Source organism: Phoca vitulina, unplaced genomic scaffold (assembly GCF_004348235.1).
Source record: "Phoca vitulina isolate PV1807 unplaced genomic scaffold, GSC_HSeal_1.0 scaffold47, whole genome shotgun sequence".
NCBI classification, from domain to species: Eukaryota; Metazoa; Chordata; class Mammalia; order Carnivora; family Phocidae; genus Phoca; species Phoca vitulina.
The window spans coordinates 4057682-4081878 of record NW_022589750.1 but is presented as its reverse complement, the minus strand read 5'-3'; the positions used below and the strand labels follow the sequence as shown (position 1 = coordinate 4081878).

At 43.3% G+C, this 24197-nt stretch overlaps 1 protein-coding gene across 1 annotated transcript; it reads right to left on the bottom strand.

Moving 5' to 3' along the window:
• Nucleotides 1-3527: 3527 nt before the first annotated feature.
• LOC116649148 lies at nucleotides 3528-22520 on the bottom strand. The gene is made up of 12 exons (XM_032431677.1): nucleotides 22427-22520; nucleotides 21413-21449; nucleotides 18929-19209; nucleotides 15618-15675; nucleotides 15230-15260; nucleotides 13252-13389; nucleotides 9522-9573; nucleotides 7065-7260; nucleotides 5674-5704; nucleotides 4270-4361; nucleotides 3701-3734; nucleotides 3528-3593 (listed from the first exon to the last, which is right to left on the bottom strand). The coding sequence occupies exons 3-12, from the start codon at nucleotides 18951-18953 to the stop codon at nucleotides 3528-3530; spliced, it is 723 nt and encodes a 240-aa protein (XP_032287568.1). The 5' UTR covers nucleotides 18954-19209; nucleotides 21413-21449; nucleotides 22427-22520.
• Between the last annotated feature and the right edge of the window lie 1677 nt (nucleotides 22521-24197).

The following is a 24197-nucleotide window of genomic DNA, read 5'->3' as shown; positions in this document are numbered from 1 at the left end:
ACTGGATATTTTACTTCTCAATAACCTAAGTTAAGTTATTTCATGGATGAAGCTCAAAGAGGCAAGCCTGCTATGAGACAAAGGACCTGATCTGAGCTCAGTGAATGTGCAGTCCTGGGCAAGTCACTTGAACTTCTGGTCCTAGTTTCTTCATCTACAAAACAAGAGCCTCAGAGTAGACTGACCTCAAGGCCTCTTCCAGCCCCTGGTCTCACTGTTAACAGAATGAAGAGACAAGGGGCACCTGGGTGGCTCAGTCATTAAGCATCTGCCTTCAGCTCAGGTCACGATCCCAGGGTCCTGGGATCAAGCCCCGCATCAGGCTCCCTGCTCAGCGGGAAGCCTGCTTCTCCCTCTCACACCCCCCCGCTTGTGTTCCCTCTCTCGCTGTGTCTCTCTCTGTCAAATAAATAAATAAAATCTTAAAAAAAAAAAAAAAAAAAGACTGAAGAGACAAGACACAAACCAGCAGAAAATATTTGTAAATCACCTACCTGAGGGAGAACTTGTATCCAAAATACATAAATATCTCTCAAAACTCAACAGAAATACAAACAACCCAATTCAAAATGTGTGAAACGTTTGAACAGACACTTTACCCAAAGAGATAGAAGGTAGCTAAATAAGCACGTGAGAAGACTTTTAACATCCTAAGGCAACAAGGAAATCAAAACCAAAGTGAGACATCACCATACACCTAACAGAATAGCTACAGTTAAAAAGGCTGAACTATACTAAGATTGGTGAGGATATGGAGCAACTGGAACTCTCATTCCCTGCTGGTAGAAGTGGAAAATGCTACAACCACCTTGGAAAAGAGTGCCACCATTTCTTAAAAAGTTGAAACATGCACCTCGCTTTTGACCTGGCCATTCCATTCCTATGTACATCTCCAAGAGAAAGGAGAGTATATGTCCACCCAAAGACTTGTACACAAATATTTAGAGCAGTTTTAGTAACAACCAAAAAAGTGGAAACAACCCAAAGGTCCACCAACTGGATGAATGGATAAACAAACTATGGCATACCCATGCAAGGGAAAACTACCCAGGCATAAAAACAAGTCAACTATGGATTCATGCATCAACATGGATAAATCTCAAAAAATTATGCTGAATGAAAGAAGCTAGAAGTGCATACTGCATGATCTTTTTTTAATATAGAATTTTAGAAAGTGCAAGTCGATCTGCAGTGACCTAGTGACAGAAAGCAGATGGGTGATTGCTTGGGGACAGAGGGGAGCAGCTGGGGTACAGGGAGCAAGGGAGGGAGAAATTACAAAGGGATTTGAGGATACTTTGGGGAGTGATAATACATTTATTATCATGATGGTGGTGATAGTTTCGTGGAGATAGATGTCAAAGCATATCAAATTGTACATTTTAAGTATGTGTTTATTGTATAATAACTATGCTTCAGTAAAGCTGTTTAGAAATGAAAATTTTTAAAAACTTTAAAGACTTCAGGAGGAATTAGAAATTCATACTACGAGGGGCGCCTGGGTGGCTCAGTCGTTAAGCGTCTGCCTTCGGCTCAGGTCATGGTCCCAGCGTCCTGGGATCGAGCCCCACATCAGGCTCCCTGCTCCACAGGAAGCCTGCTTCTCCCTCTCCCACTCCCCCTGCTTGTGTTCCCTCTCTCACTGTGTCTCTCTCTGTCAAATAAATAAAATCTTTAAAAAAAAAAAAAGAAATTCATACTACGAAAATAAAAATCCACAGATTACTTCCTCGTAGCGAGGGATGAAATGGAATGCACCATGGAGCATCAGTCAGTCATCACCATCATGGAGTGGTAAATGTCAGCACATAGTTAGGCAGGTCGACCAGATATTATGTGTCTTATGATAGACACAGTAAGAATACCAAACCTCACCTATGAGGTGTACTAACAGAAATCCTTAACATGAAGACTGATGATGTTAAACCCTCAAATCCAATTCCAGTATAGGGTACCAGGGATAAAGGAATAAGCCAAGGGACACCCTGAGGAAGCACCATCCAGAACGGGGGACATCTTTTGTTTAACTGGCCTGTTCTCATCAGCAGGCCAGTGTGGTGAGAAAAAGGGATGAGGTTAGATTGGGAGCTTCAGAAGACCTAACTCCAGATACAAAGTGTGGACCTGGATTCTGGAAAGGGAACTGGGACCCAATTGTGGAAATCTGAATAAAGCCCAAATACTAGAGTAGATGGAAAGGTATTGCCATGGGAAGGTGAAGATCATTAACCATAAAATGCAGGGTAGACATACATACATGGAAAGACAGAGCTTTGGCATTAATGGCAATTTTGGGGTGGTGGGAATTTTAAAATTTTTGTTTATCTGTATTTTATAATGATCTAAAATGGACATAACACTACTTTGAGGGCAGGAAGATTTTTTTTTAATTAAATAAGAGCCTCAAGAATTATTTTCATGAGTGTGCTTCAATTTAAATGAGTTCCTGATTGGGACCTTGGATCAGAGTTGTTTTGTATCTGTCTACTGACCTGGAACATTGAACTTGATCCAAAATGGAGTAAAACCAGACCACAAAAGATGTACACTTGCTTCAAATGGCACATTTACTATTCTGGGGTAAGCAAAGGTTGTATATTGGACATACACACACGTGTGTGCATGCATGCGCATGCGTGCGTGTCCACACACACACACACACACACAGGGTACCTCATTCTCTCTGAGGTTGAGCAAGAAAACTGCCCAGCTTCTGTCCCCTGCTGGGATCATGGCATGCTGGACTCAGGGGATCCAAGAGCCCCTTATGTAACTTGGTACTTAGACCTGAGATAAAAACGTCGTTTTGGGGGGCATTTTCCAAGAAAAAAACTAAACCTCTCCCAGTAAAACTATGGTGGTAGTTCTCAAAGTGTGGTCCTCAGAAAAACAGCATCACCCAGGACTTGGAGATACGAAATCTCGGGCTGTACCCCAGACCTGCTGAATGGGAATCTGGGGGGCAGGGCCTGGTGATCTGTGTTGTAATGAGTCCTCCAGGTGATCCCACTGAAGTTGGAGAACCACTGAACTATGCTGTCCTCTCCTCTCCCCTACTCAAGCTCTGTGCTGATAAACATTCCCACCAGCGAAGAACGGGCTGTAGAGTCACCTCGTAAGCCCTTAGATCTCACAGATTCCTAGGACTTACAGCAGCAAGTAATATGTGTATCACACTATATAAAAACCTATGGGTGACAGATCAGATGCGTATTTGTGGTGCTGTTTATAGGTGATTTTATGCGTATTGAGAATAAGCCCGCACTTTTTTTAAGTTGTTCACAAACCTTTAAAAAAATATACTGTTCATCCACTTTAAAATGAGACTTTGGGTAGTGAAAATGCTAATGCCAACTGGTGGCTTTAAAAAAAAAAAAACCTAGAAGATTAAGAAATAAATGAAGAAGAGCGTACATCAGCATTTCTCAATCTTGGCACTACTGACATCTAGGGCCAGATAATTCTTTGTTGCTGGGGGCTGTCCTGTGCATTGTGGGATGATTAGCAACATCCTTGGCCTCTACTCGCTAGTGGCACTGCTCTCCTGTTCCCAGGCTGTGGCGACCAAAAATGTCTCTAAAGATGGCTGAATGCTCCCAGGGAAGCAAGATCACACCCCTACCCCACAGGTTGAAAACCATTGTTATACATAAAGGTTCACAGAGCTTGACTTTGATGTGATCAAAGATATCTCACTTACCCTCCTGATGTGAGCTGTTCCTAGAAACTCATCTCTACAAAGAGAGAACAACAGAATATCTCAGTTACTTGCATCTTTTAGAGAAGGAACTAGGGGCTGGGGTGAAGGCATGGCCCTGCCCTCTTCCCTGCACCGTGAACTCATCCCCTTATCCCTCTAAGCCCACCTGGAGCCAGTCCACCTGCTTCCTGAAGCTTTTCCCAGCTACACCCTTCCCAATTGTCAGTCTGGTTTCCCCCCAGAATTGGAAGGGAACTAAGAAAGGGTGTTGTCCCAAAAGTCAAAGAAAAAGTGCTTTCCAGAAGGAATAATGAGCCAGCGTGAAGCGTCATAGAAGTAGAACAAGCCCAGGACAGAAAGGAAAGCATCATGTTTGGCATTTATAGGAAGCCATCAAAATGGCCACTGAGGAAGACACTGACAATTTGACACAGCGTTGGGTGTGGATGGCTGGTTTCAACAGTTTGAAGGATGAAAGACAAGGGAGGGAAGAGGGGACGTGAACAGGGGAGAGAAGTAGAGGGCAAGGATGGGGGAAGCCTTGCCGTCATGGCTCACAATCTACTCACCTTGCCCTCCTGGCACCCACTAGGGTCCTGGGTCCAAACCTCACCATGTTGTGTGTGAGCACATGCCTCTCCTCCTTCCAGCAATGAACCATCTGTACAGAGCAGCAACATGCCAGTGAGTCACAAGGACTGGCTTCCCCCCTTCTGAGCTGAGAGGAACTTAATACGCCATCACTGATTTACATATGATCTCAGGAGACTGAGAGAGCTATAAAGTAAACTCCGTGTCTGTCTCCTGTTCCAGAATTCCACAAGCCTCTTTATCTTGATGGGTTCCTTCCTGTGTGCTTCTTCAGGCAGACTTTGCATACAAACATATTTGCTATCAAGAAAGCACAATAAATCCTGCCCTACCACTGCAATGTACCCAAAAAAATCTCGTAAATTGGACCCAAATGTTCACTGCAGAAGAATTCAGAAAACTATGAGAGAAGAATGTCTCTAGTCAAAGGGGTTTGAACTGGAACCCAGAGTAATCACCAATCATCCTCCAGCTGTTTTGTCATCACTCTTATTTTCTTTGTAGCACATAAGGAAGCATTTACTTGGGGTTTTTTGTCTGTCTTCCTGACTAAAATGTAGGCTTCATGAGAGGAAAGGCTTTTTCTGTCCTGATCAGCAGAGTATCTCTGAAGCCTAGAACTGTGTCTGGCATGTAGTATATAATCAATAAATGTTGATTGGTGGATGGATGGATGGATGGATGGATGGATGGATAGGTGGGTGGTTGGATGGACAGATGGATAGATGAATGGATGGATGGATGGATGGATGGATGGATGGGTAGATGGTTGGGTGGGTGGATGGATGGGTGAATGGATGAATGGATGAATAGATAAATGGATGGATGGATGGATGGATGGATGGATGGATGGGTGAGTGGATGGATGGATAGATGGGTGGGTGGATAGATGGATGGATGAGTGGATGGGTGGGTGGGTAGATGGGTGGGTGGATGGATGGATGGGTGAATGAGTGAATCGATGGGTGGATGAATAGATAAATGGATGGATGGGTGGATGGATGGATGAGTGGATGGATGGATAGATAGGTGGGTGGGTGGATAGATGGGTGGATGAGTGGATGGGTGGGTGGGTAGATGGTTGGATGGGTGGGTAGATTGTTGGGTAGGTGGATAGATGGATAGATGGATGGGTGAATGAGTGGATGGATGAATAGATAAATGGGTAGGTGGGTGGTAAATGAGTAGGTAGATAGATGGATGAATGGGTGGATGGGATGGTTAGGGAGGTGTACTGATGAGTCCATCTGTCTCTATCTCTCAGGCCTAATTATGCAACCCTACCTAATAAAGGCCCACCACGGTTTCTATTGTAATCTAATTCCATCCTAACTGAATGGAGAGTCTTCAATTTAAACAAACGAAAAAATACATTGACTCACTTTTTTATCTTTTGTTCCACATGCCTCCTCACTAGGAAACAGGAAAGTGGATCCATTAGAATATTTCCTTCTTTTGATCAGTCATGAGTAATTCAGAATGTGAAGCTACCTTCTCAAATCTACAGAATTATTTAAACCTGAGGTTTCTTTGTGAGAAGAACTTTGCCCCAGATTCCCCCCGATTCTGTAAACCCTGGAGGAGAAGGGGGGCCTCAGACTCATTCTATTTCCATGCCCTGGATTGGCATTACCTGGCTGTCAGGAAGTGAGGGAATTATGGCCATTTCTAGAGGTTCCATCCCACAGAAGGGGAGAGGGCTCAGGTGCACCTCATGTCATGTGTATTCAATAAGGACATGCTCATTTTTGACACTGATGCATTTTGAGGGTTTACATAATGAATAGCCTAGTGTATGCATAAATATCCTCCCGCTTTCTCTGTCCACAATGTAAATCATCTGAAAATGCCAAGCCAGCTAAGCCTTCTTGTACAAATGTTTTAAAAGAAAGCAATTCGGGCGCCTGGGTGGCTCAGTTGGTTAAGCAACTGCCTTCGGCTCAGGTCATGATCCTGGAGTCCCGGGATCGAGTCCCGCATCCGGGCTCCCTGCTCGGCAGGGAGTCTGCTTCTCCCTCTGACCCTCCTCCCTCTCATGCTCTCTGTCTCTCATTCTCTCTCTCAAATAAATAAATAAAATCTTTAAAAAATAAAAAAAATAAAAGAAAGCAATTCAAGAACTTGATCTGGCTAAAAACTTGGACTGGTCTCTAGTGACTAAAAGGGGGCTCTTCCTCTCAGCTCAGCCACAAAGTCTCAGCCTGCCTCCCTTCAAAGCCAGTTCTTCACCCACCAGTTCTACCAAATCCCTCCTGATTATCTGTACTTCCCACTTAGAGACTCAACATGTTCCTGCAAATCCAAACAGAAAGCCAGTAAGGCAGAACCTAGCTACCCATGCATCTGGTCCAACAGGACCATTCTGGTGGTTTGATCTGTCCTAGAGGGAAATGCGGAGAGGGCAAGTAATGACTTGGAGGAGTGAACAGCAGAACTTGGCAAAGTAACATGGAGTGAGCAGAGGTGATCTGCATTAGAGTCCCCAGGACCTCTTCCTCCTCAGCCACAGCTCCTCCTGCTGCCCTTCAGTTAGGGGCTAAACACTTCCTGACTCTTCCCATGAGAATATAAGAGTGAATTCCCAATAACGCCACAATTATTCCTTTTAAATTCCTCTGCAGCATATCGTAAGACCCAAGAGATACAGTCATGTACATGTGCGTGCGTGTACTTTTAAAGACTTAAAAAAGTCTAGACTACCTTTTGCCAAAGTTTTCTAGGGTTCCTGAAGTGCCCATCATCCTAGTACTTCTAAAGAGGTGTGTTTACTCACCAGGGAGCCAAGGTCTTGACCTTCTTCCTCCAGACCGCAGAGTAGATGTTCTCCAAAGATGACTTGACTTTTCTTACCTCCAAGGGCAGTGACCCATGGTACATGCTCTGCAGCTTTCTGAAGGCATTCCAGCCCCTTCCTCCTTGGAGGACTTTCCAGCATCCGTAGAAGTAACTGAAGATACCAAGAGGCCTTCCTTCCAGTATAAGAAAGGTGAGAAAGAATAAATAGGGATTATATGGGGGAATATCTTTTCTGGTATTTTTTAAATTTAGCTATTTCTAATACACAATAAAGCATACAGACCTTCTGTGTCCAGCTCAGTGGAATTTTACGTGTCTGTACCCACAAAATCACTGCACAAATCAAGTTACAGAATGTTTCTAGCACCCAAGAGTGTTTCCTCCTACCTAGTCAATAGCTGTCCCCCAGAAGCAACCGCCAATGATGTCTACCACCCATAGACAATTTTTACCTGTCGGGTTTCATAAAAATGAAATCATAGAGTGTACTTTGTGTGTGTGTGTTTTGCTTCTTTTGCTTACACGATTTCTTTATGAGTCAATTCCCCTCCGCTTGTTGCATATGTCGATACTTTGTATTTTTTAAATTGAAATATAGTTAACACACAAGGCTACATTGGTTTCAGGTGTGCAACACAGTGATTCAATCTCTCTATACATTATGCTATGCTCACCAGAAGGGTAGCGACCATCCGCCACCGCATTATGCTATTCCAATGCCACTGACTGTATTTCCCTATGCTGTACCTTTCATCCCAATGACTTACTCCTTCGATAACTGGAAGCCTGGACCTCCCACTCTCCTCCACCCATCTTGCCTATCCCCGCATTCCCTCCTCTCGGGGCACCCACCAGTTTATTCCTTGTATTTATGCACCTGTTTCTGCTTTTTGTTTGTTCGTTCATTTGTTCTGTTTTTTTAGATTCCATATATAAGTGAAAGTACATGGTGTTTGTCCGTGACTGACATATTTCACTTAGCGTAACACCCTCTAGATCCGTCCATGTTGTCACAAATGGCAAGATCTCATTCTTTTTATGGTTGAATAATATTCCATTGTATATATACACCACATCTTTATCCATTCATCTATGGATAGATACTTGGGCTACTTCCATATCTTGGCTATTGTAAATTAATGCTGCAATAAACATAGGGGTGCATATATATCTTTTTGAATTATTGTTTTCATATTCTTTGGGTACATACCCAGTAGTGGAATTACTGGATCTATGGTATTTAATTTTTTGAGGAACCTCCATACTCCTTTCCACAGTGGCTGCACCAGTGTGCTTTCCCACCAGCAGTGCACAAGAGTTCTTTTTTCTCCACATCCTCACCAACACCTGTTGTTTCTTGTGATTTGGATTTTTGCCATTCTGACAGGTGTGAGGTGATATCTCACTGTGGTTTTGATTTGCATTTCTCTGATGATGAGTGATACTGAGCATCTGTTCGCATGTCTATTGGCCATCTGGATGTCTTCTTTGGAAAAAATGTCTAGTAGTTTGTATTTTCGTTTTGTTTTGTTTTGCTGCAAGGTATTCCATTAAATGAGCATTTCACAGTATATTCCCTCCAGGGATATTTTCTATTGACCTGAAGTTGCATTTACTCATCTTGTCATCTGCCACATCCGTTCTGCTCTTAAATCCACCTACTGATACTGCATTTATGTTTCATTTTTAGAATTCCCATTTGACTAATTTTTTAAAGATTTTATTTATTTATTTGTCAGAGAGAGAGCACAAGCAGGGGGAGTGGCAGGCAGAGGGCGAAGCAGACTCCCCACTGAGCAAGGAGCCTGATACAGGACTCAATCCCAGGACCCTGGGATCATGACCTGAGCCGAAGGTAGACGCTTAACCAACTGAGCCACCCAGGCGTCCCCCATCTGACTATTTTTAAACAAAGATTCTAGTTTTCTGGTGCAATTTCTATGTTCTTGAGTTAATTAGAGTTGTTTTCAAGTCTTTGCCTGCTCATCCTAATATCTTAATGGAAACTACATTTCAGATGCCCTGCATTACATGGATTTCATCTTGGCTTGCAGCTCAAAGCAATAAAATCCTAACCTGAACTGCTGAGCATCACCGCCAAGAGAATTTCCAACAGATCCTTCTAGTTCCTTCATAAATGATCTATGGGCTCCTTCAGAGGCAAAATGACCCACCAAGTTTTTTTAAATAAACCAATTCTTGGCAGGTTAATGCGCTGGCTCTATTATGTTTGAGAACATCCTGACTGAGGTCATTCCAGGCTCCCATGAAGCAGTTCCCAAATGAAATGGCTTAGTTTTGCAACAGCGGGTCAGAAAACATCAAAGTCAAAAATTGCTTCATGCCTGAGACCACCCCCCCTCTTTAAGCAGGGCTTTATGACTTTAGATTCTCTGTCCTTTCAGCAAATGCTTCCAGTAAGAATCCCCCCTACCTGGTTCAAATCTTTCATTTGGATTTGGGTGTGATTCATGCATCTTGGTTTTCTAAAATAGAAAAAGACAATAGGTTATAAGATAGAAATTTTCCTGAAGTACAGCTTTTATTCTGTTGCTTCCTTGGTCCAAAGAACTCAGTGGCTCCTCACCGCCCATCCCAGCACCCACAGACCTCTCTTTCAGACTTGTATTTAATTAACATCTTATGCAAACCTACTGCTTCAGCTAGGCTAGCCTGCTCCTGAAACATCTCTAGTGTCACATGCTGGCTTACAAGTGACAATACACCCCCACCCCCAATCAGGAGTTCTTCCTCTGCATATCCCCTGTAAAACTCCTTATCTGAAGTACACAGTGTCTCATTCATCTCTGAAATCCCGGTAAGTAACATAATGACCAGTAGACAGTGGGAACTCTAAATATGAAATCTCCACCATTATTTTAGGATGTGTAAATACCAACGTCATCTTATTCTTTACTGAAAATGACTCTAAGATCTCAAACTCTGAATTCCACCCTCCTCCCCTCCATCACTAGGTCATCAGTGGATCACATGTTAGAGGGAGGTTATGTTATAAAGCCAGTTCAAATTCCAAACATTAAGAACTGTCAAATTTACAATAAAGGCGTAAAACTACAATAAATCTTGTGTTCAAATAAAAAAAAAGAATTGTCAAATTTTCCCTCAAGAAATCCTACAAGTCACCCATAAAAAAGAATGTTGATCATTTTAAGTGTACTATGACTTCTTTCGGGAAGTTCAACACACCCAAAACAGCCAGCTTGTCCTGACATTGGACTAAGTGGCTGTTTTTCAGCTGGGAAACATGGGAGATGCTTGGCTTATGTTCAGAAGCCATGCTGCATGAAAAAGATATTTCCATTCATTTTTCATGTGTTGGTTTTGTCTTCTTGCCTTGGGATGCACGGTTGGTTTCCCACCAATGACCTGTTCAAATGATGAACTCCATTGGGGTCCCTTACTTCCCACCTCTCCAGTTCTGCCTCCCCTTCTTGAACCTGCTCTTCAACAACATGGGGATCTGGGACCAAGTTCTCAGTTTACTGGCTCCACCTCTGCTTTCCTTGTCTTTCTTTGAAACCTTTCCAATGGTCCTACCACTTCCCTCCTGTTACATCCATTTTATCAATCTTCAAACCTGTGTTTTCACTGATTTTCTTTAATACTGTAATTTCTTCTTTCTTGGAACTTCCACACCCCATCTGAGGGCTTCTACTATGGTACCTGGACAATTTTATTTTGCTCAAGTTGCAAATCATAGACTAGACTGCAAGTGCCTTGCGGGCCAGAGGTATATCCCATCCCATTCTGTACCACTCCCAGCATCTGGCATGGTGCCATGAACACACTAGGTGTTCTATGGTGTTTATGGAATGAATATGAATTAATGACATATTAGGAAGCATATATACCATGGATTCAGGATGGAGCAGAGATGCAGAGAGACCAATTGGCAGCTGAGTATTCTGTACATAAGGAGTTAAAGCCTTCAAAGTAGAAATGGAGGGAGTGACAGATAGACACAAAGGGACATCTTTGGGGTTGGAAACAGGGTGCAAAAGATGGCTCCAAGGTTTACAACCCAGGTGTCTAAGAGATTGAATTTACCATTTACAGAGTAGGGGCTATTTTTCCACGGGGAAGGGGAAGACCTGTGAGCTAAACATGTTGAGTCTGACGTGCTATGGACAGCCAAGTGAAAATGTCTAGCATGAAATCAGAAATAAGAATGAAGTTCTCAGGCAAGGGACCTAGATCTGACTGTGGATACGGGAATCCTCGGTTGAAAGTGAAATGGAGGAGACCCCCGAGAGAGAGTGTGGACACAAATGCAGGTGGACAAGGGCTCACTCTTGCGACATCCTTGGGACACACACACACACACACACACATACATGCACACACACACACATAACCAAGTAGCTTTTAAAATGTCTCATTCCGGCACCTGGGTGGCTCAGATGGTTAAACGTCTGCCTTCGGCTCAGGTCATGATCTCAGGGTCCTGGGATCGAGTCCCGCATCGGGCTCCCTGCTCCTTGGGAGCCTGCTTCTCCCTCTGCCTCTCTCTCTCTCTCTCTGTCTCTCATGAATAAATAAATAAAATCTTTAAAAAAATAAAATAAAATAAAATGTCTCATTCATCTCTGAATGTAGCCACCAGCCACATGGAGCTTTTAAAATTAAATAAAATTAAAAATTCAGTTCTTAAGTCATACCAGTCATATTTCAAGTGCTCAGTAGCGACATGTGGCTAGTGGATATCATACTGGACAGCACAGATAGATATAAAATTCCCATCTCTGCAGAAAGTTCTAACAGACAGCGCTGGTCTATACTGAAGGAAAAAAGAATGACAACTAGAACGAGAACTGCTGCACCACCCTAAGGATACACTAGGGTTGGTTTGCTAAGTGAATATGCTAAATCTTAGCTCCTTTGCTATTTGCAGCAAAAACTTACTTTAAAAAAAAAAAAACCAACTTTTAATTATGTAAGTGACAGATGGCTCCATGTAGAAAAATATCAAAAAGTTGGAAAGCAGAAAGAAAAAATTAGAAATCCCGCCCCAACCTATCTACCCAAATCGAGCCATTGTTAACATTTTTGAGTCAATCTGTCCAGTCTGGCCTTTTTAAATATTTACATTTGAATAATAATGGAAATCATATTATACGTACAATTTTGTAAACCACCTTGTTCACCTGAAAGTATATCATTAACATTTTTCCCAATGATTAGCCACCTCTAACCTGGAGCAATTCCTAGAAGTATAAATGCTAGGACACAAATATTTTAAAGACTTTTGTCACATCACACAATTTTATAGAAAAGTTTCATTAATTTTTGCTCCCAGCAGTAAATGTCTGAAAATTCTGGTCATCCTCTGCCTTTTCTTAGCTTTTCCCAAGGTCATTTATTTTTTAAAAAGTTTTATTTAAATTCCAGTTAGTTAACATATTTGTTATTTGTTTTGGGTGTACAATATAGTGATTCAGCACTTCCATATAACCAAGGTCATGTGATTGCTTTTTATCTTTGTCAGTCTTGTTTCAAACACTTTTTGTGATTGTTGGCCAATTACACTTATTTTATGTACTTTTTGTTCGTGTACATACCTATTTTACTATTTGCCTATTATTTATAAAACTGCACTTCATATATTAAACGTTGAGTCAGTCTATGTATATAGAGAGACAGAGGTAGAGCTTTATAGCTATCTCCCCAAGTTTTTTTAGCTTGCTTCTGATGTACAGAAAGTTTAAAATCTGTATACGATCAAATAATTGTCTTTTTCCTCTGATCGTTCTTCCTTTGCTTTTTCTGTTAGATTTACCCAGGTGCTCATCACTGTTTTTTCTTCTAGTTCTTCCATTATTTCAATGTTTGGAAACAGTTATTTTGACACACGCTATCCATGCTACCTCGCCATGTTCTTGAAGATGAATTAGAGAAAAATCATATTAAAACAGTATTTAGCCATTATTTGCCCAAGTAGTCTTCTTACCACACATTTAAAACTCCTTTGAGTTTGAGGTGGTTGACTGACAAGTAGGCTACTAAGGGTTAGAAGAGATTTGAACAAGAAAAGAAATTTTAAGAATAACATGGAATCAATAACATTAATCAGTCCTTTCTTCCAGTATGCACTGCACTGGATAGGAAAATTTTGTATATCCCATCCCTCTGCCAAGGCAGCTCACCTTCCTTCTACGGGGAATCACAAGAAGCAAGACCCAGCATGGCCTCAGGTATCCCTCAGAGATGAGCGAAGGGTGAAGGCAGCTGGGGGACTGAGGAAGGTCTGATGGGGGGCTATTACTGTGATCAGTCTTCTGATTCTGGAAAGAGAAAGGATGCAATACTTACACTCACTGCTTCCGAGTCTGACTCGGTTAAAGAAAAGGACATACCCTGCTTCCTTATTTACTCAGTGTCCCCTCCTGGCACCCTCATCTCTGACCTCCCCTGGAAAGTCAAAGAATCTCCCAAATGACCATAGGACAGGGGCTCAAGCTGAGCCCCCAAATCAATCCTTTTGAACCCAACTTCCCATGGCTAGAATTTTGTGTCCTATTGTTTGTTGGACAGTTGCTTTGTACCACAAATACAGTTCAGAGATTGTTCTAGGGCAAGGTATTTGTATCTTACATTGATAAATAACCACATACTTTTGGGAAGATTTTCACACACATTCATGAAAAGGCTACTTGAACTAGATGTCCAAAATCCTGAAGTTGGGGTTGTTGAGTTATTGCTACAGGGGACTATAGAAGATCACTTAATTCTTGTTCCCTAGTCCCAGTTATGGCCCTAACCAGCTCCCTGATATAGGTCCCATCACCCTCGAGGTCTTTGTATCCTCAATCTGGCCCAAGATTCTGCCCTGGCATCCTACTTTCACCTCACCAACACCCACCATCATTGTTGCTTGGTTTGAAGAACATCACACCTGCTGAGAGCACAGGAATGCAAACCCAGACCACCCCTGAAAAGCTGCATCCAAAGCAAGCAGATGAAGATTGGAAGAATAAGCAGCACACGTCACAGGGCACCCAATTACTCAGTCCCGTGCAAAATAAGGAACTGGTTAAGTTTGCATTTTTTTCTTTCTGACTATATTCATGTGTTGTGGAGACAGACTCAGGTAGTTCAATGGGTGTCTAGGGGAGAGCTTATTTTCACAGGGAATGAGGACATAGATAGTCAGGGAAAATCATTCATTCTGTTGTAGACAGGTAATGCATTTGACTTTCACTGTATTTTTAAAAACTCCTATTTGGAAATCATGAAAAACAAAAGAGATGGATAAATGGGTCGGTGACAGATAATCCTCCAATCATGTGAAACTTGCTTAAGTAACTAGTTCAGAATGGTTCTTACATCCTGAGAAAGGCGTAGTCAATCCCCTAAAAATCACTTTACGTAAGTTACTGGGTGAGTACATACGCTGAGCCTCAGCCATCAGCCACAAGATCAATCCAATAAATGCACAGCTGCCCTTCTGCAGAGGATAGGACGCTCATATACTCTTACTCTGCTGAGGAGTAACCTGAGAGGGGTCGTCCAGCTAAACCCACTAAGACAAGGTGCTCGTTAAGATGCTCAGTCACCATTCAACCCTTGCTTTATTTGATGTTTTTTATGAAAGGTACATTTAATTCATTTATCCTTGTTAAAGTGCATGAGCGTGTGTGTTTCCATATGGGCGCCTGTAGAACTCTGGTTGACTCCAAAGGACAGTGGGGTTGTTGCATGAGGGCCCACCATGCGCAGGTAAGGAAAAACACAGCAAAACCATGAAATGCTTCCTTAGAACAGGCCTAGAAGCTCAAGAACTAAAAAATTATAATTAACAATCCACTCTCCTATCTTGAAAATAACAGAAACTCCAAGACTGGGTTACTCTTGCCCTACAGAACTTTCTACAGCATTTGTGTTTAAATAAAACACTCTGTTCTCTCTGTCTTCCCCAATGGCTGGATAGATGGATGGATGCATGATGGGCAGATAGATGACAGACTACAGACTACATAGAAGAGAGAGAGGGAGAGAGAGAGAGGGAGAGAGAACCAGCCTCTTTCTCATCCTCTCATCCCATATCTTCAAGTAAAAGCACTATTTGTTGGCCAATGAGTCATGGACACTGAAATGGCCGCTGCTTCATATGTTTCCACTTACCTTCCCCTTGGGTCCGGGAAGTATCTTCAGTCTAAAGAAGGAAAAGAAAAGACCCGAAAGAACTTGTTTTCCAAGGAAACAAGGCAGCACTGGGGTTGGTAGCTCCTGTCAGCTCTGGGCACTCCTTTTCTCTCAGGATCCCAAGGGCAAGATGTGTCCAGATTTTGGCAAGCCCCCTTCCCCTGGCTCTCCCTCCCTGAGCTCGTGGGAAAGAGCTCCTTCAAGGTGTGGTGTTGGGAGGGTGGGATCTGGGACAGGGAGCAATTCCCCAAGCAGGTGTATTGGGAGAGGAAACAGATCCAGTTGCCTCTGGAAGAAAAGTGAGCCTTTGCCCTGGGGGCCCCTTGGTGGAGCTGGTAACACCACCCTCATCGGGGAACCCTCTTACCTCCAAGTAATGGTGAGGCCATTCCTGTCCCCTGAGTCAAACCTGTACCGCCTCTCCACTGAGAGATTAAAAAAAGAAAGAAGGAAGAAGGAAATGAACCACGTCCTCCCTGCACCCCTCCAAAAGAAGGAATCTGAGTCAGAGGACTGTAAAAAAAAAAAAAAAAAAAAAAAATTGCCCACCTGAGGGAAATACTCCTGGAACTTGACATTCAGAAGAATGCCCCAAACAAGGTAAACTTACTGTTAAAGGTTAAAAAAATAACATCTGCAATATTTTTTTTCAGTCTCCAGATGTTTTTTTCGGGTGAAGTACCTCTAAGTGTAAAGTAATGAGTACGACTGTTTATATGCTACAAAGTATCCAGAAAATCTGGAAATAGGGGAGAAATCATGTGTTAATTGTACTTTTCCCAGGCGAACAATTGGACCCTTTGGTGGTTGAATGAGCTAGTCATTACCTTTGCTTTTACCTTTCTCCCTGCCCTGCTTGATTATTCTTTTTAAAGATTTTATTTATTTATTTGAGAAAGAGAGAGAGAGCACAAGCAGGAGGGGCAGAGGCAGAGGGAGAAGCAGGCTCCCCACTGAGCAGGGAGCCTGACACGGGGCTCGATCCCAGGACCCTGGGATCATGACCTGAGCCATGATTTTCGCTGGTGTTGGCTTTGTATGCCTGGGTCAGTAAGACCTTCGGAAACTTGAATCACCAACAAGCCATTGTTGTTTCTACTACCATGGGGCTACATCATCCATGCATTGAATTTATGTGCATGTAATTTATGAGAAATCAATTTTGGTGGCTTGGCAAAAATAATAATAATAATAATAAAAGGAAGAAATAGCCGATGCATGCTGATAAAGCCTGTAGAAATACATTGTAGGTTATTTTAAGGGTTTTCCAGCATTCGAGAAAGAACTAGAAGGCATTGTTTAGGTGGCCAAACACAGAATTAGTGATGGGTGTGAAGACATCCTATAGGAGAAGTGGAATAAATTTCTAAAGAAGAGTCTGAGGGATTAGTCAAAGCATCTGCAGGATGGTATGGGGACACAAAACTGGTGCCCTGCCCTCCACGTGTGACATAAAGTAATCCCAAGGGCAAATTTTGACTCTGACTTTCTAACAGAATCCCCATGTAAGACGCATTCCACTGCACAAGCCCTAAAGAAATGGAATCCTTCTCGGATGCTGCACGTGTGTTTGTGAACTTAGGGAATTCATGGGTACTCATGAGCAATGTATCAAATGTCCTGAGAAGCAGCAGGATTTCCTCACAAAGAAGGAAAAGCAGATATAAATCCATTAGGAATTTGTTTTGAACCAGGATTCATGAAGTCCATTGCCTCTCACTCGGCAACAACTATTTTGAAGAATAATGGACAGGTACGCCCACCCTTCACCTGAAATCCCTCAATTTTAATGATATGTTTCTATTTGGCTCTGAATGTAGATCATGAAGATGTTTCAGAGCTTTGGACTTCTCACAACAGCTATACGCTAAATATTTGCTGGATACTCATTCTCACTTGCTTCAGCCAAAAAAATAGAAATTTGACATTTAACGGGCGCCTGGGCGGCTCAGTCGGTTGAACGTCTGCCGGGGTCTTGGGATCAAGTCCCATATTGGGCTCCCTGCTCAGCAGGGAGCCTGCTTCTCCCTCTCCCTATGCCGCTCCCCCTGCTTGTGCTTTCTCGCTCATACCCTCTCTCTCAAATAAATAAAAATCTTTATTAAAAAAAAAAGAATGTGACATTTAAGAAACATTCAAAACAGCATTTAAGAACCAGCATTGTTGTTGTTTTAATGAGGGATAAAATCTGGGAATTTAAGACCAGTCTGGTCCAACACTACAGCCAAATGGAAAACCTGTGAATGCCTTGTTAACTCATTCATTGAATGGCTATTTCTGAGCATCTACTCAGTGCTATTTTCACAGCTCCTACAATGCCTTGGAGACTAGAAGCCCTCTCTATCACAGAAATTACACGGGGTGAAGATACATTCAGATAGCGAAGAATACTACTAGGGAAATAAACAAAGGGGATGCTACTTTAGAGAAGGCGAGGGGAGGACTTCTCGGAGGGGTGATATTTGAGAACTTCCTGAAGGCTGAGAAAAAGCCAGAGCTGGGAAGGGAAGGACTGTTGCAGGCAGAGAAGCAAAGACCAGTGTGGCTAGAGCCCAAAGAGGGGACGGGGTGCAAGACGGGGATTATCCATGATGGGTCCTCCCAGTGGAAGGTTTAACGCAGGGAGAGTTGTGAGCCAATTGCATGTTTAAAAGCTCACTCTGGATGTTCTGTGGAGAAGGCATTGTAAGAGGTAAGAGTGGAAACAGACAGACAGGCAGACAAATTAGGAAGCTAAGACAGTCGTCCAGGAGAGGGTTGGTGGAATATGGACCAGAGTGACAGTCATGCAGATGGGGAGAAGTAGTTTGATTTTAGATGTTCTTGCATCTCAGAACAAATCTGTGCCCTTTGACTGGGCTTTGCTCCCCGACTGCTCTTGGCATTTGAACATGGCTCTCTTTATGAATCTACTAAGCTCAATACCGTGCCTCCCATTTATACCAAGCGTTCCATTAGAAAAAGTGGGTCAATAGTATCTTATCTGATTCTCATAGCATCTGTATGAGGCAGAAAAGTCAAACATTAGTCCTACCTAAAGAGGTTAAAAGTCACACAACCAGAAAGCGTCTCGCCTAGCCACTCTGATTTCGAATCTAAGCTTCTCCCCTCCCCAAATAATACCCTGCCTATCCATACAAATCAAATAAACAGGTCTTGCATGGCATTGTGACAAGGTAGCCCCCATATTGATGAGGAGTGTGGAGTCCAAGGCCAGAGTAAGTTAGGGAAACATCCCAATATGTTCTGACTGTATGTGGCTGGATGTACCAGATACACATACAAACCTATTGGGTACGGATATGTAGGCTTTCACAAGACCAGGGGAAGTGACCAGAAGGGGGCTTGTCTAAATTCTGGAAGATGGTCATAGGGGATGGGAAGGTAGATGGAGCTTGGCAGGATACAGAGAATATTAGAACTGAAAGGGAATCTAAGGACAAAGCAATGCTATTTCATAGATGAGCCACACAAGGTCCAAAGAGGGAAAAAAGAAAATGCTGAGATCAATCTGTTGAGTGGATGAAAGGCAAGTGGGTGGGCTGGAAAAAATAGCAGGATGAAAAGCCATTGAAAAAGTAATTCTGTCTAAATCTGTAAGAGAAAGAGGGAGACTAGAAGAAAATGAGGTGAGGAATAGATCAGAGAAAGAAGGAAGGGCAGGAAAATGGCACTCACTGTGGGTGACAGTCACTGTGTCCATACTAATACCCGCAGGCAGACACCCTCTTCTTCGGTGAGGGTCAGGAGCTTCCCCTGGATGCCCACTTCTGGGCGTCACCCTCTGAAACCAGAGTCTCCGCCTCTTGCGCTCTCGGGCAGCCCCTGGTTTCTGCTTCTTGTCCAGTCCTTTGATGGAATGATTTGTATCCTGAGCCACATCAGTCAGCTTTTTGCCTCGGATCCTTTCCTTGAACTTCCTGTCCTTATCATTGGTCCTTCCCTTCTGCCTGGTAATTCTGGAAAGGTAGAAATTTGCAGGAAATATTTGAATGAGGGGCTCCCCATTGGCTGCCAAATAAGGTCAAAATGTCGGGCACCAGGGTGGCTCAGTCGGTGAAGCGTCTGCCTTCGGCTCAGGTCATGATCCCAGGGTTGTGAGACTGAGCCCCACATCGGGCTCTGCACTTAGCAGGGAGTCTGCTTGAGACTCTCTCTCTCCCTCTGCCCCTCCCCCCACCAAAATAAATAAATAAATCTTTTTTAAAAAAAGAATATGCGTTTTTGAAGCACACATTATACATTGGCCAAAAAACAAAAAATAAACTAGCCACGATAATTTCACTATGAAAAAGTGTTGAAAAATTAAAACTTATTCCTAATCTAAGGAAATATTATCAAAAGATCCCTTAACTTCTTAAAGGACCATCAAGGAAGGATATTTACAATAAATGTTATACCTAAAAGGTTGAAAGGTTAAAGTCATAAACTTGACCTAAATGCCAGCAGGTAAGCAATGTACTGCTCGTCCTAACTGGTGCAGTAAAATAAGAAAATTAAGAAGAAGTAGGAATATTATCCTGGGAGAGACAAATTGACATTAATAAGAGAAAAAACTAAAGAAAAATGATAGTCAACAAACTGACCAAATACAAGATCCACTTAAAAAAAAACTAGTATCAAAGCCATTAATTAAAAGTATAATAGAAAAAAAGATGCGGGCGCCTGGGTGGCTCAGTTGGTTGGGCGACTGCCTTCGGCTCAGGTCATGATCCTGGAGTCCCCGGATCGAGTCCCGCATCGGGCTCCCTGCTCAGCGGGGAGTCTGCTTCTCCCTCTGACCCTCCCCCCTCTCATGTGCTCTCTCTCGCTCTCTCTCTCTCTCAAATAAATAAATAAAATCTTTAAAAAAAAAAACAAAAACAAAAACAAGAAAAAAAGATGCATTGCCATAGCAATAAAAACTATAAAATATTTGCAAATAAATAAAAGACACACATAAGACCTAGATGAAGAAATATGGAAGGATGGGGAAAAAAGACCCGCATTAAAGAACCTAATCATGTTTGTTCCTGCAAACAAACCAAAACCCCTGGGGATAAAATGAAATGTCCATCAATAGGGGTTAAAAACCATTGGTACCTGCACCCTATAGCCCACAGAGCATGAGCTGAAAGGAAGGAATTACGACCTTACACACCAATATGGAAACATCCCCGAGCCCTACCGTTCAGTTATAGAAGCAAGTTGCAGAAAGGCAAATGTCTGTGTGAACACACATACAAACCAAAATGACATGCTTCTTCCTGGAAAAGCAATGCACAACAAAATGCGGAAGGAAAAATTCCAAACAGGTGACAAGAGTCACTTCTGGGGAGGGCAAGAGGATTCACGTAGGGCCAGGAAGAAGGGATTCACTTAGATACTGTACAACATTTTGTAAATATACTATGTCATTTTAAAGCGAAACAACTCAAAATATGATAAAATAATAGTATAATATAGATAACGCCGTAGAATTGTAGTTGAGGAATCACATTGTGTGGATGACAGCTATCCCAGTACCTTGCATATGACGGGCAATAAACATTTATTAATTCATCAAGAGATCTATTAGTCTGTAATGAAGAAATTTTTTTTAAAAAGATTTTATTTTTTAAGTAGTCTCTACACCCAACCTGGGGCTCGAACGCATGACCCTGAGATCGAGAGACACACGATCCACCGACTGAGCCAGCCAGCCACCCCCCTAATGAAGAAATTTTTAAAATAGCTTTGTGGTTGGGGCGCCTGGGTGGCTCAGTCGTTAAGCGGCTGCCTTCAGCTCAGGTCATAATCCCAGGGTCCTGGGATCGAGCCCCGCATCGGGCTCCCTGCTCCGCGGGAAGCCTGCTTCTCCCTCTCCCACTCCCCCTGCTTGTGTTCCCTCTCTCGCAGTCTCTCTCTGTCAAATAAATAAATAAAATCTTAAAAAAAAAAATAGCTTGTGGTTAACCAGCCATAAATGTTGAAAGAATTCCTTTGAGGGAATTGATCGATCATGAGGAAAATAACCCTAGAAACTGGATTTCATACCAAAAAGTGAACAATTCACTGATTCCCTTGACCCATATTTATACTTTTCTGTAGTTCTTGACTTTCCATAAGTATACTACTTTCATTTCAAAAGAAAAAAATGTGCTTTAGGTCCCTTGCCACCCGCGCCAATGCCCCACATCTCACCCAGATTCTGCCCGGGTCCTTGTGCTGTGTTCGCTTTCTGGAAAAGAAAAGATCACCAAAGTTACACTGTGCTAACTGGATTAGGGCTATTCGCTTAGGGTGGTATTTTTGTGGTGAATGCAATCTCTTCATGGGTCCTGAGTATTTTTCCTAAATGACTTTTTCCGTGTCACACTTGTATTCAAAATTTTCCAAAGTCCCTGATTCTTTGTTTTTTTTTTTTTTAAGATTTTATTTATTTACTTGAGAGAGAGAGAGAGTACAGAGGGAGAGGGAGAAGCAGACTCCCCGCTGAGCAGGGAGCCCAACGCAGGGCTCGATCCCAGGACCCCGAGATCATGACCTGAGCTGAAGGCAGATGTTTAATTGACTGAGCCACCCAGATGCCCCAATCCTGATTCTTTTTAAAATCAAACCTAAATACCTCATCGTGGCATTCAGGACTGCTCAAAATATGGGGTCCCTGAAGCTTGTGTGTAGGTTGTAAAAAAGAAATCTATCTATTAGCTATACCACCATATACAAATACTCTAGCTCTATATAGATACATTGAGATAGATTTCGACTCACCTGATTCAAAGATCTGAAAATCAGAAACAACAATGCCCTTCGTTCACAAAACAACTATTTGGAAAGTCGACTTCGGTTCCGTGTTGTGGACTAGCTGCTCGTCGCCCCAGAAAGTCTGCCTCTCCAAACCCTGTTACCGTCCTCCCTGTCTTCTGTCTCTGACTCGGACCTTCCTGCCTGTGTCTCATGAGGACGCTGGGCTTGCGATGGGGCCACGCACATCATCTAGGTGATCACCCCACCTCACTGTCCTTAACTTATTCACATTTTTTTTTCCTGCAAACTCCGTTTCGCCACATAAGGTAATGGTCTCAGGTTCCAGGGATTAGGACGTGGGCATCTTTGGGAGCTACCATTCCGCAGAGCACACGGCCTCCACTATGTATCCCTGCTCCATAACTGGGGCTTGGAGGGGGCGGCCACAGGGCAAGGAGCGGCCCTTACCTTTCCCTCTGGCCCCCTGGGGCCCAGCACAGAGGCCAGCATCTGTGAGGCCAGGAGGAGGGATGGTCACAGGCTCTGCACCTGCTGGAGCAGCCCTCTGCCTCACTGAGGACGACTTCCTCGCCTGGGTGACCCCGGGAATCCGCGTTGTTGGTGACTCGGCCACCAAGCGATGGCTTCCCTCTGCCCCCCATCCTCCGACGTCCTGGGCCCTGTCGCAGGAGAAAAAAAATGACACATGGTTGAAAGGCCTTTTGGTCCCTAGACTGCAACATGCACAGTTTAACAGGCCCCGGAGACGGCTGACGGCTCCCTGCACCTCCCAAGGTGGGGGCTGCCATCCTGGGTTCAAGGACCTCCTCACGCCCGTGATGGGATGAGAAGGCGGGAGAATCTTCAGCCCCTAAATCAGGTTTTTCAACCTTTTGACACGTTTAAGTAAACGTGAAAGTCCTCCGCTTGCCTCTCTGTGAAATTCAGGTTAAACGAATCTAATTAGATTTCACCAAAACCCAATGCAGGTGTTTATGGCGCAATCTCCCCAGCTGGGAATCAGTTTCTCTTTCCCAGCTTGCTAGCCTCTTTTTCCAATTTACAAATATACATTTAAAACACTGGAGATGCGGGGCGCCTGGGTGGCTCAGTTGGTTGAGCATTGGACTCTTGGTTTCAGCTCAGGTCGTGATCTCATGGGTTGTGGGATGGAGCCCCATCGGGCTCCATGCTCAGCTTGAAGATTCTCTCCCCCTCTCTCTCTGCCCCTCCCCCCACTCGCTCTCTCTGTCTCTCTAAAATAAATAAATCTTTAAAAAAATAATAAAATAAAATACTGAATGTTTGCGTGGGCTAAGTGGGCATTTTGACAACATGGCTTCTCCTTTGGCGTATGCCTAATCGTGATGTTTAACGGACACCCTTGCAGTTTAAGATGACACTTTTAAAATAAAACTCTCTCCTAATGATGACTTGAGCCCTGCCATTAGATGGGAGAAATAGCAGAACCTGTAGGATCTTACTTGGAATTGACATTCTCTACTGTCATTTTGATCCTATTCATTTTTTAAATTTTCTTTTTGTTTCACTGGAAAGGAAAGATGATGCTCAGTTTTAAATGTTAAAAGTGTAGAAGTTGCTTTGTTACAATAAAACTGAATGTGTACACAAAGGGAAAAAATCAAATACTGAAGATGCTTCCCCAATGGCTTCATCCTTTGCCCCCATTTAGTTATGAAAGCACTGTTCTCAGCTCCCTCCATCATGGGGAGACTCTCTCCCCTACAGACCATGTGCCAAGACATGGTCTTTCCAAGACCCTACTTTAAGGCTGAGCACCAGCAGGTTTTCATTGCCCTTAACATGCTTCTGGATTTTTCCAAGTAGCCCACAGATGCGCTCAGCCTCTGTGCTTCCTCACATTCCCAGCCAAGGCGGCAGGGAGCTCGGTCCTGAGTGTTCTCCAGCACTCGAGTCTACCGAAGCGTCGCCCTCCTGTCCTGTAAAATAAAGAGGGACTCATAGCTGTGGGCTTGCGGAGAAAATTCAGCCTGTCGGGCAGCTGGCCTCTGCAGGGTAAAAGGGGGAGGCCCATCCCTGGCCACCTGGGATTGACTCAAAGAAGTTTCCAGAGTGTCCAGGAGGAGACTGTCCTGAGCAGACAGTTTCAAGGGGACTGCTCCTACCATCCTGGGCTGGGGTATCCAGGCTTTTACTTTCTGGTCCTCTTCTGTTGCTTAAGGAGCTAGACTAGGTTAAGCTGCTCAGTCAGGTGAGA

Coding starts and splice junctions, on each gene's coding strand:
- LOC116649148 (XM_032431677.1), bottom strand. CDS start 18,953: ATGGACACAGTGACTGTCACCCACA. Junction 15,676..18,928: donor CACAGTGACTGTCACCCACA/GTGAGTGCCATT, acceptor TTAATCTCTCAG/TGGAGAGGCGGTACAGGTTT. Junction 3,594..3,700: donor GAACAGCTCACATCAGGAGG/GTAAGTGAGATA, acceptor CTTCCCTGGGAG/CATTCAGCCATCTTTAGAGA.